We start from the raw sequence: 17,408 nt of genomic DNA, 5'->3' as shown, positions 1-17,408 counted from the left end.
TTATGGATGGATGTGTCTGCACAAATGGATGGATGGATGGATGTGTCTGTGTTGATGGATATTCAGAAAATGCATGTTGATGCAAAACCTGTTGTTCCATTCATTAACTTGTAAGTGAATTTGGCTGGCTTTGTCCCCAATTTTTTTAAACACCCTTAAGTAAATTATCACTTAAGCAAACATACATTAAAAGAAAACAAACCAGATTAACAGTTTTCCCAGTTACATACATTAAACATTACATACCTTTTCTTTCTTTGTAAATATTATCAGTCCACCATTACATACATTGCTGAATTACTGCATTCCTCTAAAACTCACTCCTCCTGCACATTATTCAGCATGTTCTCTTCCCACAATTTCAATTTATTTCTATGTAATTTGCTCCTTCCCTTTTCTATACCTTGCTCTTTATAATATTCAATACTGCAAATACCTTTGGATTAGACAGTGATTTCCATTCTCTAGTGATTGCTGTTTTGGCAGCGAACAGAATTAAACATACGGCAGAAGCCGCGGTGGTACAGCAGTAGCGTTGTCGCCTCACAGCAAGAGGTTCTCCCATTCGATTCTCGGCTGGAGTGCCTTCTGTGTGGAGTTTGCATGTCCTCCCCGCAGTTGAGTGGCATTTGAAAGACATGCGTGAATGGGCGTGCCTTCGTTGAAGGTTGGGCGTCGGGCTGGCAACTCTGCATCGTGAAAATCTACTGCCAATCATTAGCAGACCGGAGTTCCGCTGTTGAGACACCTAACCGGGAAAAGCCGAAAGAAGAAGAAGAAGGCGTTATTATGTCTAGGAAATTCAGATCTTGTGTCACACTCAAAAAAATAATTTCCTTAGATATAACAATTTGGTCACCCAAACTTTTACTCTGTAGTCAGTTTCAAAAATCTGTCAACACATTACACCTCCAACATTTGCTATCCACCCGAGGAAAAGTTCTTTGATGTCTACTTAGGGTATAAAAATATTTATGCAAACACTTCGAAGCAAAGACCCTAATTCTTCTGGACTTTGTTGCATACACGGGAGCCATACATATGCCCTCACATTTTCTTGTAAATTGCTTTTCCAGACTCTCTTTCTAATCATTTCAAACAACCTTCCTAATTATCCATTTTTAACAGCAGTTTCTGTTCAACATTCAGAAACCATAGCAGGTATTTCACGTATGATTCCCCTATCCCTTTCACTTTGCCTATACTCGGATATCAAACTCTGGTAGGGAAGGCAGTCTCTAGCCTGCAGTGCAAAACATCTTCTCCTCATCCTACTCTATTATATTTCCCTCTCTAGTTATCTGCTCCCAATACCGTGGTTCCTTTGACAATTTTCTCCAGTAAATTATAGCCCTCCTTGTGTATTTTCTGTACCCCTACTTAAAATCATACCTATTGCCAAAATACCCTTCCTCTATTCTTGAGCTGGAGTAGTTTATGAAGATAATATTCTTTGTGGTTATTCTCTCTAAGAATCTGGACCCAAAACGCCACTCTCTTTTTCTTGAACGTCCCCCCAGCTTCTTCATCATCCTTTTCCATTCTGAATTATAACCACCCGCTTGTGTTATGTACATGACCTTAATTCTGTAGCTCTAAAGTATCCCTTTAAAATCAGGTAATACAAAAAGTTCTACTGGTAGGATTAACTTATCAAACTTAACCCTTGCCTCTTCCCCACCCAGATACATTTCTTCAACTCTTTATTATTGTCCATAACTTCTCCTCTGGTTGACAGAGGAATACCTAACCTGTATAAAAAAAAATAAAGGGACTAAAACCATTTTTAATGCTTGTACCTTACTATCGATATCCAGAAAAGTACAGTTGTGTACACTTACCATAAATGTAGATGTTCGAGTGTATTCGCTGTTGCAGTCATTACATTTGGGTAATCTGCTGGCAGGTTGCCCTCAGTCGGCCTGAATTCCAAAGTCTTGGGTCCTGCATCGGTTGCTGTCTCCTCTTCCATGACGTCAGGTCATCAGGGGTATAAAACATGCAGCCGATGCCATTTTCTTTAGTTTTTCTTGCCCCCGATGTCAGGTGCTCCCAAAAAGGTAGCAATATATATATATATATATATATATATATATATATATATATATATATGGTTTACTATTGAAATGTCGAACGGCACTACATCGACTGTACTATAGTCGAACACGGAAGTTCGAAAATAGTAATGTCGACGACAAAAAAAAACAATTTAGGACTGTGTTTTAACATGGGTCGAAGTAGGGGAGATGTTTGTAGTTCTGAATAATACTGAACACCTACCTCGACCCATGTTAAAACCATTGCTAGATTGTTTTTTTGACGTTGACATTACTATTTTCGAACTTCCATGTTCGACTATAGTACAGTCGACATAGTGCCGTTCGACATTTTAATAGTAAACCGTCATATAAATATATATATATAAATATATATATATATATATATATATAAATATATATATATATATATATATATATATATATATATATATATACATATAGATATATATATATATTTATATATATATATACATATATATACATATAGATATATATATATATATACATGCATCCATATAAACTTTACCTTCATCTACAAGCAAATACACCACATAGGTTGTAGAAGATAGAGAAGGAAAGATAAGCTGTAGAATGACAGGGGGATGGCGGGAGGGTAACCTGGACTGCAACAGTGAATACACTCGAACATCTACATTTATAAGTGCACACACAACTGTACTATGTTCTTCGTGTTTCACTGTTGCAGTCATTATATTTGGGTAGAATCCCAAAGCTATGGTTGGGAGGCTGGAGCTAAATTGCATTAGGTGTGGCTATAAGGCCCTGCAGTATTGCAGTGGCAAAGCCTGCCCTGAACTTATAGTAGAGAGGTAAATGGTAATGCTTTGTAAAGGTGTGAACAGAACTCCAAGTAGCAGCCTCTAGAATATCTTTGGTTAGTACTCCTCTGAGAAAGGCTGCTGAAGTAGCTGCAGCTCTGGTGGAATGAGACCTAATGCCCTTGGGCACAGGTTCACCATGGTGTAAGTAGCAGAAACGGATGCAGTGGCTTATCCACTTTGAAATTGTCTGCTGAGATAGCATTTCCTTCTGTTCCTGCAGCAAATGACACTAGTAATTGCTCAGTTTTTCTTAGAGCCTTTGTCCTGCTCAAGTAGAATCTTAGCTGTCTGTGTACGTCCAAGGAATGCAGAATTCTCTCCCCTTTGTTCTGCGGATTTGGATAAAAAGTTGGCAGATGAATTGTTTGGTTAAGAGCCACATTGGAAACCACCTTAGGCATAAAAGTAGGATTTGTCCTCAGAGACACCCTGTCTGGGTAAAATATGATAAAAGGCTCTACAGCCATGAGGGCCTGTAGCTCTGAAACTCTTCTTGCTGAAGTAATTGCTATTAGCAGAGCTGTCTTCCATGATAAGAACTTTATATCAGTGGTAGCGGCTGGTTCAAATGGAGGCAGAGTGAGCTTTTCCAACACATAATTGAGGTCCCATGCTGGTAATGGTGATCTTCTAGGAGGCCTTAGGTTTTTGGCTCCTCTAAGATACTGCTTTAGTAAAGGATGAGAAAAGATTGGAGGCTTTCTGTTGTAATGAGCTGAAATGGCAGAGGCATGGATTTTGATTGATGAGAAAGATGGGCCTTTGTCAAGCATCTCAGTTAAGTATTGTAATATTTGAGGAATATGTGGTTCTGCTGTATCAGTTCCTTGTGCTTGATTCCAAGCACAGAATCTCTTCCATTTGTCAGCATAAGATTTTCTAGTACTAGGCCTTCTGGCTTCCAAAATGACAACCATCACAGCTTTACTGAAAGGTGTCGTTCATATGATTAGCCATGCTGCCAGGTTCAGAGTCTGTAGTTGATTGTGCAAGATCTGATTGTTTTGCTGGGACAGTAGTTGTGGTCTTTGAGGCAAAGTCCAAGCTGAGTAGTGAGACAATTTTGCTGGGACAGTAGTTGTGGTCTTTGAGGCAAAGTCCAAGCTGAGTATTGAGACAAATTCCTTAGGATTGGGTACCAGTATTGGCAGGGCCAGTCTGGGGCAATTAATATAATCTTTGGCTTCTCTTGCCTGACTTTTAGGAGGACCTTGGGTAGAAGAGGCAGAGGAGGGAAGGCGTAAACTGACAGGTTTTTCCAACTGAAGGATAGGGCGTCCACTTTCCATGCTTGTCTGTGATAAGTCCTTGTGCAGAATCTTTTCAATTGATAATTTTGAGGAGAGACAAATAGATCTATGTCTGGGCTTCACCATTTCTCTGTTATCATGCTGAATACTTGTGGATTTAGTTTCCACTCGTAAGGATCCATAAGGTTTCTGCTTAAATTGTCTGCCAGAGTGTTCTGTTTTCCTGGCAGGAACTGAGCTTGAAGATTTATTTGATAGGTCAAAGCTGTGTCCCACAGTGCCATGGCTAATCTGCAAAGGGGGTATGAGTGTGTGCCCCCTTGCTTGTTTATATACCACATGACTGTGGTGTTGTCCATCTTTATCAGTAGTTGTCCTGGATGAAGTAAGTCCATGAAAGCTGTTAGGGCATTTTGAACAGCTAGCATCTCTTCTGGTTGATATGTAGATGCATTTGATTTGGTGCCCATATGCCCTGAATGCATCTTCCTGCCATGTAGGCCCCCCAGGCATAATCTGATGCATCTGTTGTTAAGGTCTGGCTGGCAGGGGGTAGAGTGAAGGGCCGTCCCATGTTTTGGTGACAGGCCTTTGCCCACCATAGAAACTCCTGTTGCAGGCAGGGGATGAGAGGAATCATTGTTTCCAGACTGTGTGAGTGTTGACTCCATAAACTTTTTAGGTACCATTGCAGTTTCCTCATATGAGGTCTTGCATATGGAATTAGTAGGATGCAAGATGCCATGAAGCCCAGAGCCTGCAGAATTTGTCTTGCAGAAGACTAGGTTTTTGTTGCCATCAGTTTGAAGTAAGTAGTCAGTTGTCTTTGTTTGTCTGGCGTGAGGTAAGCCATCTGGGCAGTTGTATGCAAGCTTGCACCTAGGAATGTTATCTTTTGAGAGGGTACCAGTTGTGATTTCTTTTCGTTTATTGTGTACCCTAGGCATGCTAGAAGCCTTTTCACAAACGCCAGGTGTTGTAGAAGAGTGTCTTTGTTCTCTGCTTGAATGAGACAGTCGTCCAAGTAAGGATATATTTGAATACTTCTTTGTCTGCAAAATGCAATTAGTGGGGCCAGGAACTTTGTAAAGACCCTGGGTGCAGTAGATAAGCCAAAGGGCAGTGCAGAGAATTGGTAATGCATTAAGCCAGCCTTGAATCTGAGGTATCTTGTGCACGACTGTCTTATTGGGACATGCAGGTATGCCTCTTTTAAGTCTAAAGTCACCAGCTAAGCATTCTTGCCCAGCATGGGCAGAAGCTGTTGCAAGGTGAGCATTTTGAATTTTGGAATGTCCAGGTATGTGTTCAAAATAGATAAATCCAGTATTGGCCGCCAGGCCTTGTCCTTTCTGGGTACCAAGAACAGTCTTGAGTAAAAACCTTGTCCTTTTTCCTGTTTTGGTACTGTCTGAATGGCCCCCATATCCATGAGGGACGTAACCTGTTTCTGTGCCTCTGCCCATTGGTTTTTTGGCAAGTCTGGCCAACCATTTGTCATTGGCAGAGTGTGGAAATGGAATCTGTATCCCTGTGATACGATGTTCAGTACCCATTTGTCCTGGGTTATTAATTGCCAGTTTTGTGCAAAAAGTGAAAATTTTCCCCCCATGGGTGCTGCCAACAGATAAGTGCTTGGTGTAGGCAGAGGGAAGTCATTGGGATTGCTTTCTGTAGGTTTGCGCTTTATCTCCCCCAGATTTGGAGGTGGATGCGCCCCATTGCTTTGACCTGTATGAGTCTTGAGCCTGGTAACTGGAACCTTTAGGGCATCTGGATTTGCCCCTTTGAGCTCTATCTGACAAAGGAAAGGACCAATTTTTTGTAGGCCAGTGTCTACTGAATCTAAGTGGCTGCACTTGCAAGAAATCTTTAACAGTTTGCATAGACTTGGCTTTGTCTTCCATTTTCTTTAAAACCTCTTCTGCCTTAATACCAAACAGAGAATCATGCTGTAAAGGTGCATCTAGCAATTTAGCTTTAACATGATCAGGCAAATTCTGTCCCTTTAACCAGGCATGCCTCCTAATCACAGATCCTGTAACTGCGGCCCTGCAGGAGGCCTCTAAAGAATCAAAACCACATTGCAAAGTATGCTTTCCAACTTGTTCAGCTGCATGCAATAATTCCTGCAATTCCTTATTTTCTGCACATTCTGAAATCAACATCATTTTCTGTTTCAGCAATCCCATAACATGTTGTTGGTATTTAAGCATATGAAATTGACAGTTTAAGGCCCTAATTGCCAAGGTTGCAGATGCATAAACCTTTTTTCCCCATCTGTCCAGCGCCTTTGAATCTGTCGGAGGGGGTAGGGTTTTCTGCTGTTGAGGCCTTAACTCCCTTTGGACCCTGTGAAATAGTTTCAGGATCAGCAGCAGAGTTTCTAAATAAAAATTTATGAGAGTCAGGGACCCTGTAATACCTGCAAACAACCATAGGACAACCCAAGGATGGCATGCAGGGTCAAGCCAACAATGTAAACCACCAACGACCAGCAAAAAATGATAGTGAACATGCAGTAATGAAGAAATAATGATTAATTATTTATAATTCCTTCAAATCCAGACCGGTTTCGGCTATTCAGCCTTTATCAATGAATACAATAAAGTTTTTTTGAATGAAATGAAGCAGCCTGCATTTATACTAGTCTCTGATTACCTGGAAGCAATATTACAGCACCACCCAGTGGCTGGAGTAACAAAGTGCATGTTCCATTCTTGATTAAAGCATATGACCAGTGACATAAAAATGCCAGAGGTGTAGATATTAAGTCATATTTTTAAAGATAAAAATCAAAGCTCTGGAAGTAAGCCATTATATGACATACATATTACAAGGTAATAGACCAATACCATAGTCACTATTTGTGAATGCATATCATAGTGTAAAAAAGCAGAAAATATATACCACTAGTATATATATATATATATATATATTATGAAGGGTGATAACCACAAGTTCAAAAGAATTCAATAATAATGAACCAAGTACTGATCATATAATATATTACAAAATAAGGCAAAAAGAGTATAGTGGCCTCATTCTCAGCTATATTATAGATTATAATAAATTGAAATAATATGCTTGTAGATAATACAAGTTCAACATTGTAATTTTACAATACTCAATGTTTAACGCCAACATACCAGATACGAATACCAAACCATACATATACATATTCGTATCCTGAACAATTTTTTATCATGCTTTATAGAGTATAATATGAGCGTTGGTAGGCCTAACCACCATTGAATGGTACTAATTCTTGATCTATATGAATGTTTGTTGTTGTAACCATGATTATGAAATCCTCCAGTGTTCAGTGGAACTCACAGACGGTCATTCAGACCTGGTGGGAATAAACATCCAAGGTTGGTTATCCAATATTGTTCCTTGTGGTTTAAAATGGTGTGCCAACCCTGTTGGTTGTTCCTATCTCCCTGAATTTTGTCAATGATCATGAACATAAACTGGGCATTGGGATGTTGTATCGTGTGTCTGTATAAAGCATTTGTTTCTTTTTTGTTCCTCATGTCACTACGATGTTCTGTCATCCTTATTCTAAGAGACCTAGAGGTTTGACCAACATAAAAAGCTTTACATTGGCAGGTAGTTAAGTAAATAACCCATGTACTGCTGCAATTACCAAACACCCTGGTTTTAAATACCCGATTGGTGTTGGCACTGGTGAATTCTTTTAGTGTACTAACTTGTAAACAGGAGCAGCAGTGACCACATGGAAAAGTACCAATTAGTTTATCACCACTGATAGTGGTCTGATGATATATCGCACCTCCCTCTTCTCTGTTTTTGTAATGTGAAAATAACCCTCCCAAATTCTTGCCTCTTCTGTATGACATTTGACATTGAGGGCCTAGTATTGACCTTAAAGTGTTATTAGCCAAAAGAATTTTCCAGTTGCAATTAAGTATATCCCTGACAATAGGTTGGTTCCTGCCATATGTGGTGACAAATCTCAAGATAGAATCCTGATGAGCATGCTCTGATTTTTTGTATTGTAACAATGTTCTCCTGTCTATGGTTTTGCTCCATGAACTAGCTTGATATATATCTATGTCTCTATATCCTCTGTCCTGAAATCTATGGTATAAATCAAGTCTGGCATGTTCAAATTCATCATGAGATGAACAAATGCGTCTGATACGCATAAATTGAGACTTAGGGATGTTGCGGATGGTGTGGTTCGGGTGCATACTGGAGGCGTGTAACAAGGTATTGTATTGAGGGTATTTTCTAAATGTTTTGGTACTTAGAGTATCATCTGCGTTACGGTAAACAGTAACATCCAAAAAATCTGTATCTACATGCTCATTTCTTTCCAAACATGTCGCCTGCAACACTGTTATTTGAACTTTGCATTTCTTAATATAATTCAATACTCTTACCTTTTTGTCTCTACCTGTGAGGCCATTTACATTCCAAAGTACTATAGACAGCACAACCATTATGATAAGAAGTTATTGTTCCCACCTATCACCCATGACAGCTTTTATAAATGTGTATTTCCAATGCTTCTGTTACATGCACACAATAATGTTTGACTTGGTTGAACTTAAGACAGTTTATTGAAATCTCCATTTGAATCTGTCACATTTTTCAAGACATTTTATTTTAATGAAAACCCTCAAACAAAAAAACTAAACACAATTTCAGAACACTCCCACAATCTATTAACTTGGAACAAACACATAAAACTATGAACATCTTAAAAAAAATGAAGGTTAACCCTTCGGATAAGATCAATTGTTCAAAATCAACAGCTGTACCCACGGCATTACCTAACTTAAACTAAAGGTTATTCATGTTAGAGTGCATGTTATAGCCTGTGCTTCCTCTTAACTCTTACATATGTTCTTTTCTTACCTCTACTCCCCTTTTAGCCTTAAAATAAAGTGCACCTTGCTATTTTTATATAACACTAAATTATACACTGTTCTATTAAATGCATTGAAGTTAAGTGATAATTCAATAAAGGTGTTTGGGAAAAAAAAGGCTGCCAGGGAAGCTGCTACCTCATATTCACTTCCAATAATTTCAAACTGTACTTTTACTGAACTGCTTGCCCTTGTACCTTTACATTTTGCATTTCCCTCAGCAAACACTGCTCGGAACTCTCAAAATTAATTACCTGCATTTGCATAAAGCTCATCTCCATGGAAACAAACAATGAGAAACAGCTAAACTCAGCAGACGCACACAGGAGTCTGTCAATTTCACTCAGAACAAAACAGAATGTACAACTGCCTTCAGCTGCAGACTTCTCGACTCCAAATGGATGTTTGCTAAAGGTAAAGTGAAACTAATATCATTGCAAAGGCAAGAAACTTAGCATTGTTTGTGGCATTCATCATTTTGTCTTATTTTTCAACCTTCAAGTCTACTTGTTAACAAAACACACTTGTTTTCAGGTTACGCCAAGGGCATTAATCCAGACATTCACCTACACAAAAATAAGAGAAAACATCTCAACTCTACATACAATATAATCACTGCACTTTTAAACCCTACCCCACTCCAGCAGCCCAAGGTCACAGCATACTAACTTAAACTTGCTTTTGTTCAGTCTTTCTTCTATTTTTACACTGTAAAGCCTACATTTCTTAAAACTAAAGCATTTCTTCCTTTACTTTAACATCTTTATCACATACAGCAATCACTGAAAAGACCCATCCTCACCCCTACATTTAAAATACAACTGACTATATACTATAGAAAACCGCTTTACAATATAACAAGGAGTTTATACCATGAACTATTTTATACAATTACTAGTAATAATAAAATAGTTTTACTTACAGTTACTTTTTCCCCTTCCTTTTAGTATCCTAAACATTAATAACAAAGTGGTAAATATATTCTTTACAAACCACCCACAAGTTTAACAAAGTCAACAAAACTCCAGTCTTTCTCAGCCTCTTTTGCTTGCAAAGCCATAATTCACAAATGTGAACGACGCAGCTACCATTTATTCACTAACTTCAATGTCTCTGGTCCTTTCCTCTTCACCTCCCTCTCCTAACACCAGACTCTGGTTCAAGTCCAAGGTACTCCCAATTCTTTAAGTCAACTTATACTTTTTTCCTCTCTCGCAAGCATTTTCCTTTGAACATTGGAAAAGGTTCTCTCTATTTGCTTTATTGTCAGAGGAATGAAAAGCACAGTCTCCTACTGTTTGATGGCTCACTTTTTGTAGGGTGAAATTTTTAATTTCTTCTATATCATTTTCTGCATCAAAAATGTCTTTGATCCTACAGGAAAAAATACTCTGAAAACAGCTAGATATAGCAGCTTGAATCTCACACCAGATCCCCGGCTTTCCCTGATTGTTAAGATAAATTTGCTTCTCTTCTGCCTGGTATACAGTGAATAATCTTTTCCCCAAACACTCTGCGGTTTCCAATTTTTAATATACTTCCCTTCTGCCACAGTTTTTCAGGATCAACTCTTTCTGCTAGTATGACTGCATCACTACTAATGTATGTCTTGGCTGCTTTCCCATGGCCAGGTTTAGAGTCCGGCAGTTTAGTTGTTTTTGGATTTGTTCTATGCCTTACACTCTATTTACTCTGTTCCTGTGATCTATTGGTGTGTGGCAGGTTTGGAGCATACACACAATGTGCCCTTTCAATTAAAAAAAATCCTTCTGCGGAACACCAGTTTAGTTGCTTATGTGTGATTTCATAGAATTAATACAGTCTGTTCCTTCCAGTTTTTCAAATAAAGCAAAACATCACAGGTTTTCTATATGTGCTCTGTCAACTAATTCTCCCATTTTTTGAAACAGCTGTTCTTGAGAAGTTTCACACTCAGCCAGCCTTTTCTTCATTTCAACCTCTGATTTTTACAGTGTTATTGGTTCATGTGAATAGCTAGTAAAAGTTTCTTCTATTTTTTCCAGGCTTTTGTTATTTGAGTTGATATACTCCTTCAATGTTTCATTTATTTTAATCAGCTCTGAGTACATTTGATTTTTTTTTTTTTTCTGAATTACTGGAAGTCATCACTTGTACCAAAGCTGCAGCTTGAACTACTTTTTGAAGAACATCTGCAGGATTCCTCTGTGTCAGCATTTTCTCTTCACCCTTCCTAGCTGATTTTATTTCAGCTTCTCTAAATGTCTTCTTTGCTGGCATCCAGGTAGTATACTTACTAGCCAGTAACTGAATTTTATTCAAGCTGACAAAATTACTAGCTCTTATTTCTCAGTTTCTTTTTTTACACAGAGATCTGAAATTGAGGTGCTGATCAGTGTGCAGCTATCTTGGAAGTCCGGGATCCAGGCTGTACATCTAGCTTCTAATGAGACACAAAGGCAGTAACAGTAGACCAGGTAGCTGTTACACAAATCTTGTCAACAGGAACACGGCCCATAAAGGCAGCAGAAGTAGCTATCACCCTGGTAGAATGAGCCTTCGGTTTGCCATGCGAAGTCAATTCCAACTTTTCATACACGAACATTATGCAGGCAGAGAGCCATCTGGGTGGATTTACTTTTGAAACTTCTTCAACAAACACATTTAGACAGTGCAATGTAAAGCTGATCCAATTTCCTGATGTTGTTCATCCATCCATACCCCCCCCAAGATTTTACACATCGGATTGAAATGCATCTTCAACAGTGACAATCATCTAGAGCCAATTGTTCACACAGCCAGGTAGCTAGACCTGCCATGGCTTTCTATACCACACATGCACTCACACTGATGGCCACTTTAGAGTGTCCAATTCATCTATTACATATCTTTGGAATATGGAAGGAAATCGGGGTACCCGGAGAAAACCCATGAGAACGCAAAGAAGACATACAGGCACACCAGCTAGGAATCAAACTGGCAAATCTTTTGTTTTGAGGTGACTACACTACCTGCTGCACCATTGTTCTTGACATTCTTAGTCCTGCAGAAATAAAACCTGAGTGGTCAAAATATGTAGCAAATGTAGACATTACTCTCCTTTGTTACAAGACTTGGTAAAAACACTGGTAGACCGAGTCTGACTAAGGTTTGCTTCACAGACCACCTCTGGAAGTAAGTTAAGATTTGTTCTCAACGATGCTCTGTTCTGATGAAAGACTACCTACAGGATATAGTCTATAACTAAAACCAAATAAATAACGGTGATGGATATAGAACGGCTTCTTTAATTATTAAGTGCTTTTCATTTGTCTCAAATAGCAAACTTTATCAGACAAACTGATAAAGTTTGCTATTTGAGACAAATGAAAAGCGCTTAACAGTAAATGAAGCCATTCTATATGCATCACTGTTATTTATTTCGTTTTAATCCTTAAAGTCTGCCAGCTTACAGTACTCCCGAAAATATGTTCCAAATCACCTCTTTCTTTCCTGTCACACCTCCAAGCTTGCTGTCTACCTGAAGAAAAAAATCTCTGGAGTCTACTTAAGGTATAAAAATATTCATGTAAACATTTCCTAGGAAAAATCCTAAATCTTGTAGATCTTCTGCATACTTGGGAGACATACATATACACTCCCATAGTTTCTTTGTGAATTGCTTATCCAATCTCTCTTCATAATCCTTTCTAACATCTTCTGGTAGATTCTTATAGTTATCATGCAATATTTTATATGCTCTACTAATGATTCCTTTAATGGCAGCTTCTGTTTCTAGATTCTACTAAAAACTTTATCAGTGCTGGTCTTTTGTTTAGGACTCCCCTATTTCTTTCTCTTTACCTACACTCTGATATCAATCCTTGATAGGGAAGGCAATTTCTAACCTGCAGTCCAAATAAATTCTTGACGTCATCCCATTCTATCATTTTTCCCTATCTAGTTTTGCTCCCAATACTTTGGTTCCTTTGCCAGTTTTCTCCAATAAATTCCAGCAACCTCTTGCCCACTGACTATATCCCTAACTGCAGTCAATCCTATTGGTAGAATCTCCTTTCTCCATTCCCTCATTGGCTTAGTTCTTAGCATACTTTCTGATACCTTATAATATTTTGTATGATTACTGTTATTCTCCTTAAAGGCCTGCATCCAAAATCCTAGTCTCTCCTTGTTTCTTCTGCCTCCCCCATTTCATCATCATCTCTTTTCACTTTGAATTATTTTCTGCTTGTGCTATGTACAGGAGCCTTAACTGTGCAGCTCTGAAATACCCCATTCATACTGGATAATCCCAATCCACTCTGTTCTACTGGAAGAATCAGCTAATACCACTTGACTCTTGCCATCTTCCCCTCTCAGATAAAGCCCTTCAGCTCTTTTTACATGCTACCACAACTTCTCCTCTGGTTGATAAAAAATATGCCTGACCTATGTATAAGACTAAAGGACAAAAAACATTTTAACTGTTTGTATCTTACTATCCATATCCATATAACAAAGCTTCCATTTTCTCAGTTTTATATTATATTTTAGTCTCTTCCCACATATCCTTAGCTGCCCTACTAGAATAATTTTAATCCATACTCCTAAATACTTCATTTTATCATCTCCCCATAATTATGGATACTGCGGCCAGTGGTTCTAATTATAATGCAAATGACAAATGGGAAAGAAGACATGCCTGCCTGGTTCCTCTGCTCACACAGAAATTAACAGAGAAGATCCCACTCATTTTAATTTTCGTCTCTGATCCTTCATATATATCCTCCTAATCAACTTTATAATTTTTTTCAGGAAATGCAAAAGTTTCCATTGCCCTGCTCATAAAGTCTCAGCTTACTTTGTCAAATGATTTCTCAGCATCAAGACCCACCGACAAGAATGATATTTTCTAACATTCTGCTTCCCTATGGATCATCAGTGTTCTGTTAATGTTGTCAAATGTTTGCCTCCCCTCCACAAAACTATACTGATCAATAACTATCAATTTTGGCATTGCTTTTAGCATTCTTCTAGCCATTATAGACACAAACACTTTATACTCAAGGTTTAGTATTGAAATGGACCTGTATGAAGGTAGATCTGATGGATCTTTACCCTCTTTAGGTATTACAGCTACCACTGTTTTCTTCCGAGATATTGGTACTTCTACTCTTAAAATACTGTTAAATAAAATCTTACAGATCTTTATCAGTTTTTCCCTCCTAGCTTCCAAACTTCCACAAGAATACCATCTAGTCCTGGGGACTTTCCTGTGGATTGGTTATATATCACAATTTTTATCTCATCTCCTCCTATCCAAACCATTAGTAATTGAGCCTCATCTCCCTCTAACCTTTGCATATTTAATTCTTCCATAAACACTTCCATTTGCATCTTTTCTTGATGCCCATATTTCTCTGCTTTATATAGACTTTCATAGAATTTCCAAAATACCTCTACAGGATCTTATTACCATCTTTGTTACAGGCTCCCTAAGCTTGGCAGCAGTCCTTTCTACTTTTTGTTGCCTGAGTAGTTGTGTTAAAAGTTTATATGCTTTAGTATTATTATCAAAAAAAAAAAAAAAAAAGTTGCTTAACAGCAATTTTTCTAAACTCGTATATTATCGAGGTGATCTCCTATTTTCTCCTTAGCATTCTGCAGTTGATCCTCTTCTTGTTCTGTGAAATTCCCATTTGTCATACCTCTAAATAATTCTAGTTACTTCTTAACCATAGCTCCCTTTCTTTTATTTCCACCCAATTTTTAAACTCCACTTTAGTTTTATCCCACTCTATAGCTAAATTTTAAGAAGTAATTTCTATCCTCTCGAACAGCTCCTGAACAATCTCCACTACCCATTCCTTAAATTCCTCTCTTTTCAATAGATAGGTAGGAAAGCACCAGTATCTCATTTCTATTTCATTACCCTGTGTTTTTATTTTAGTTATTACTAGGGCATGATCTGAAATAGTTATTGGGTGCATATCAAGACCTTCAATTAAATGCACATGTTCCTGTGAAATGTAAATTCTGTCTAATCTAGTCAAGTTTTTATATCTTGGGGAACAATATGTAAATTCTCTCCGAACTCCTGTTACTGAATTCACATCTTCCATGCCAAATATTTTCATAAATTTCTTCAAAAATCCACCCTACTTTGTTATACTTTCCCTTCTGCCCCCCCCCCCCGACACAGCTAAACTGCTGCAAATCAAATTCCAGTCCTCACCTATAAGTAATATTCCTTGCAGAAAACTAATTATTTCTCCCAGAATTTTCTTAAGGGAAGTCAGTGAAGCCTATGTCCATTTCCCGAATCTGTTCAAAGCCTTAGACTATTAAGGCTTGAAAGAGGTTGACTGTCCTCGTAGTGACCCTGATTGACAAGGTTGAGTGTCTTCATTGACCAGGATAACTGGATTTGGATATACAATCCACCAAAGTGCAGGACAGAGCCAAGCGTGGTGGACACACATCTTCCCTCAGTCTATAGAGTAACTTTCCAAAGGCCGGAAACTGCAAAGACACAATCGGAACCGAAAAATCAATTCTTTGATCCAAAAGAAGGACATGACAGACATCCTTGGCACTGACCTACCACGGCTATGAGGCCAACAATGGCGTCAAACTGTGAAGTACAGAAGCAGTGAGAGGAAGGGATAGATCCAAAAACGTCAGAGTTGACCCAGACCCTTGAACTTTGTCTCCAAGGCTTTAGCTCTAAGACTCATCTTAATCCGACAATGTTGCACCTGAGAGAGTAAGGGAAACTGTTAGAAGTCAAAAATGCTGTTGGCTCCAACAATGGTATTCTGGCGGGAAGGCTCAGATCTGTAGATTTCATATCTCAAGGTTGGACTGGAATGGGAGAAACCAGTGGAGGGTCAGACAGGTCCATACCTGGAGCCCCTGAACGCTGTGATAGTGCCGGGATGATCCCCAGTTGAATCTGCATCTGAAGGAATCTCTGCAGAATCCTGTCAACATCTACTTTTAACAGACTCCTTGACAAATGTAAAGACCTAAAGAATGAAGCTACCAATGATGAACACCTCTGCTTCAGGAAAGGGGAATGAAGCCTGGGACTCACTGGCTCTGGGAAAAGTGTGGAGGAAGTGTTGGAGAGCATCTGGATCTGAGCACTTAGGTGTCTTCGGCACCAGACCAAGGGATTCCATAGGATCCGATGGACCACTTCTTTTTTTTCTACCTTCTTTTCCTTCTCTCTCACTCTCTCTTCCTCCTTCTCTAGATTAATCTCTTTCCTTTTCCTTTTGTTGGGTAGACTTGTCTTTATCAGGCTTCTTTCCTGGAGAACATAATTCTAAAGTCAACAGAGCCAAACTCCTCGCTTTGGTGAGAAGAAGGTCCTTTATGATACATTTGTCTTTGCAATCCTTAAATGATCTGGAATCAAAGGAAGCACGCACCTCACTATCCAAGTGTGCCATCCCAAAGCAATACACACAAAGAATGAGGGTCTGCAGTGATATTTTAAGGTTGCAGGATGAACACTTTTTACATCCAGCAGCCTTGTTCGACACACTGGAAAAAGACTACTCTCACCAGCTTGACAACAGTTATTCAACACTATGCTTGCAATAAACACTACACCAAAAAACAACCTGGTATCCAAGAAAAACAATCCAATGGAAAACCTAGGATTTCTGAGAAATATTTAGAAATACTAAAAGGATGTAGAAGGGCAAACGCTGTACAGGGAGGATATAATAGCTTCCATCCAATATCAGACACTTGTGTAAACATCAGTACTAAGAAAAAGTGACTATTTCACTTTTTCTATCAGTGCAACAACGTTTCTTTCACAAATTTGTCTTAGATAAGGCAGAAATAAAATGGGTAAATCCAAATCTTATGATTTAATAAAATGGATTCTAGGTTAACACAAGGAGTAAAAAATGATACTCGTATAGGATGGTACAGAAGGCAAATGGTTATATTTCATAAAAGATGAGGTGACAGTAGTCTCTAACACAAATGACAAAACTATTACAAGTACAAAGGGAAAAATAAATACATAAAAAGAAGTAAACTCAAACAGTCCTACCTTGAATGTAACTGGGCTGGAAGGCAAATCACCAGCCATGCTAACCCGTGCTCTCTCATATGCCATACTCATGTCTGACCTGCTGCACTTTGGGCTTCCTAAAAGGAAGGAAATACTTGTAAGGTTCTCCTTTCATATTCATTTTTTTATTATACTATTTAGATTTGTTAATAATTAAAGGCATCTGTAGAAATTAACATTTACACTATGACTCTCTACAAATGTACCTACAATTTAACCTAAACTGAGTGGTGTAATAAGTGGTGAATAAGTGGGTTTGTAAAAATGCATCTCACGGTATATTTTTAAAATATGATCACCATTCC

General features: G+C 38.4%; 1 protein-coding gene across 1 annotated transcript in view; it reads right to left on the bottom strand.

Moving 5' to 3' along the window:
- Nucleotides 1-17,408, bottom strand: part of PNPLA7 (patatin like phospholipase domain containing 7) — a gene marked incomplete in the record, with an annotated part of 4,152,928 nt that overhangs the window by 2,517,062 nt on the left and 1,618,458 nt on the right. The window contains 1 exon segment of the mRNA XM_044064320.1: nucleotides 17,083-17,180. Within this exon segment, the coding sequence (XP_043920255.1) occupies nucleotides 17,083-17,180 (98 nt within the window).

Source organism: Protopterus annectens, chromosome 2.part2 (assembly GCF_019279795.1).
Source record: "Protopterus annectens isolate FY-2018-M chromosome 2.part2, PAN1.0, whole genome shotgun sequence".
NCBI lineage: Eukaryota > Metazoa > Chordata > Ceratodontiformes > Protopteridae > Protopterus > Protopterus annectens.
This window is presented reverse-complemented; position numbering and strand designations above follow the sequence as displayed.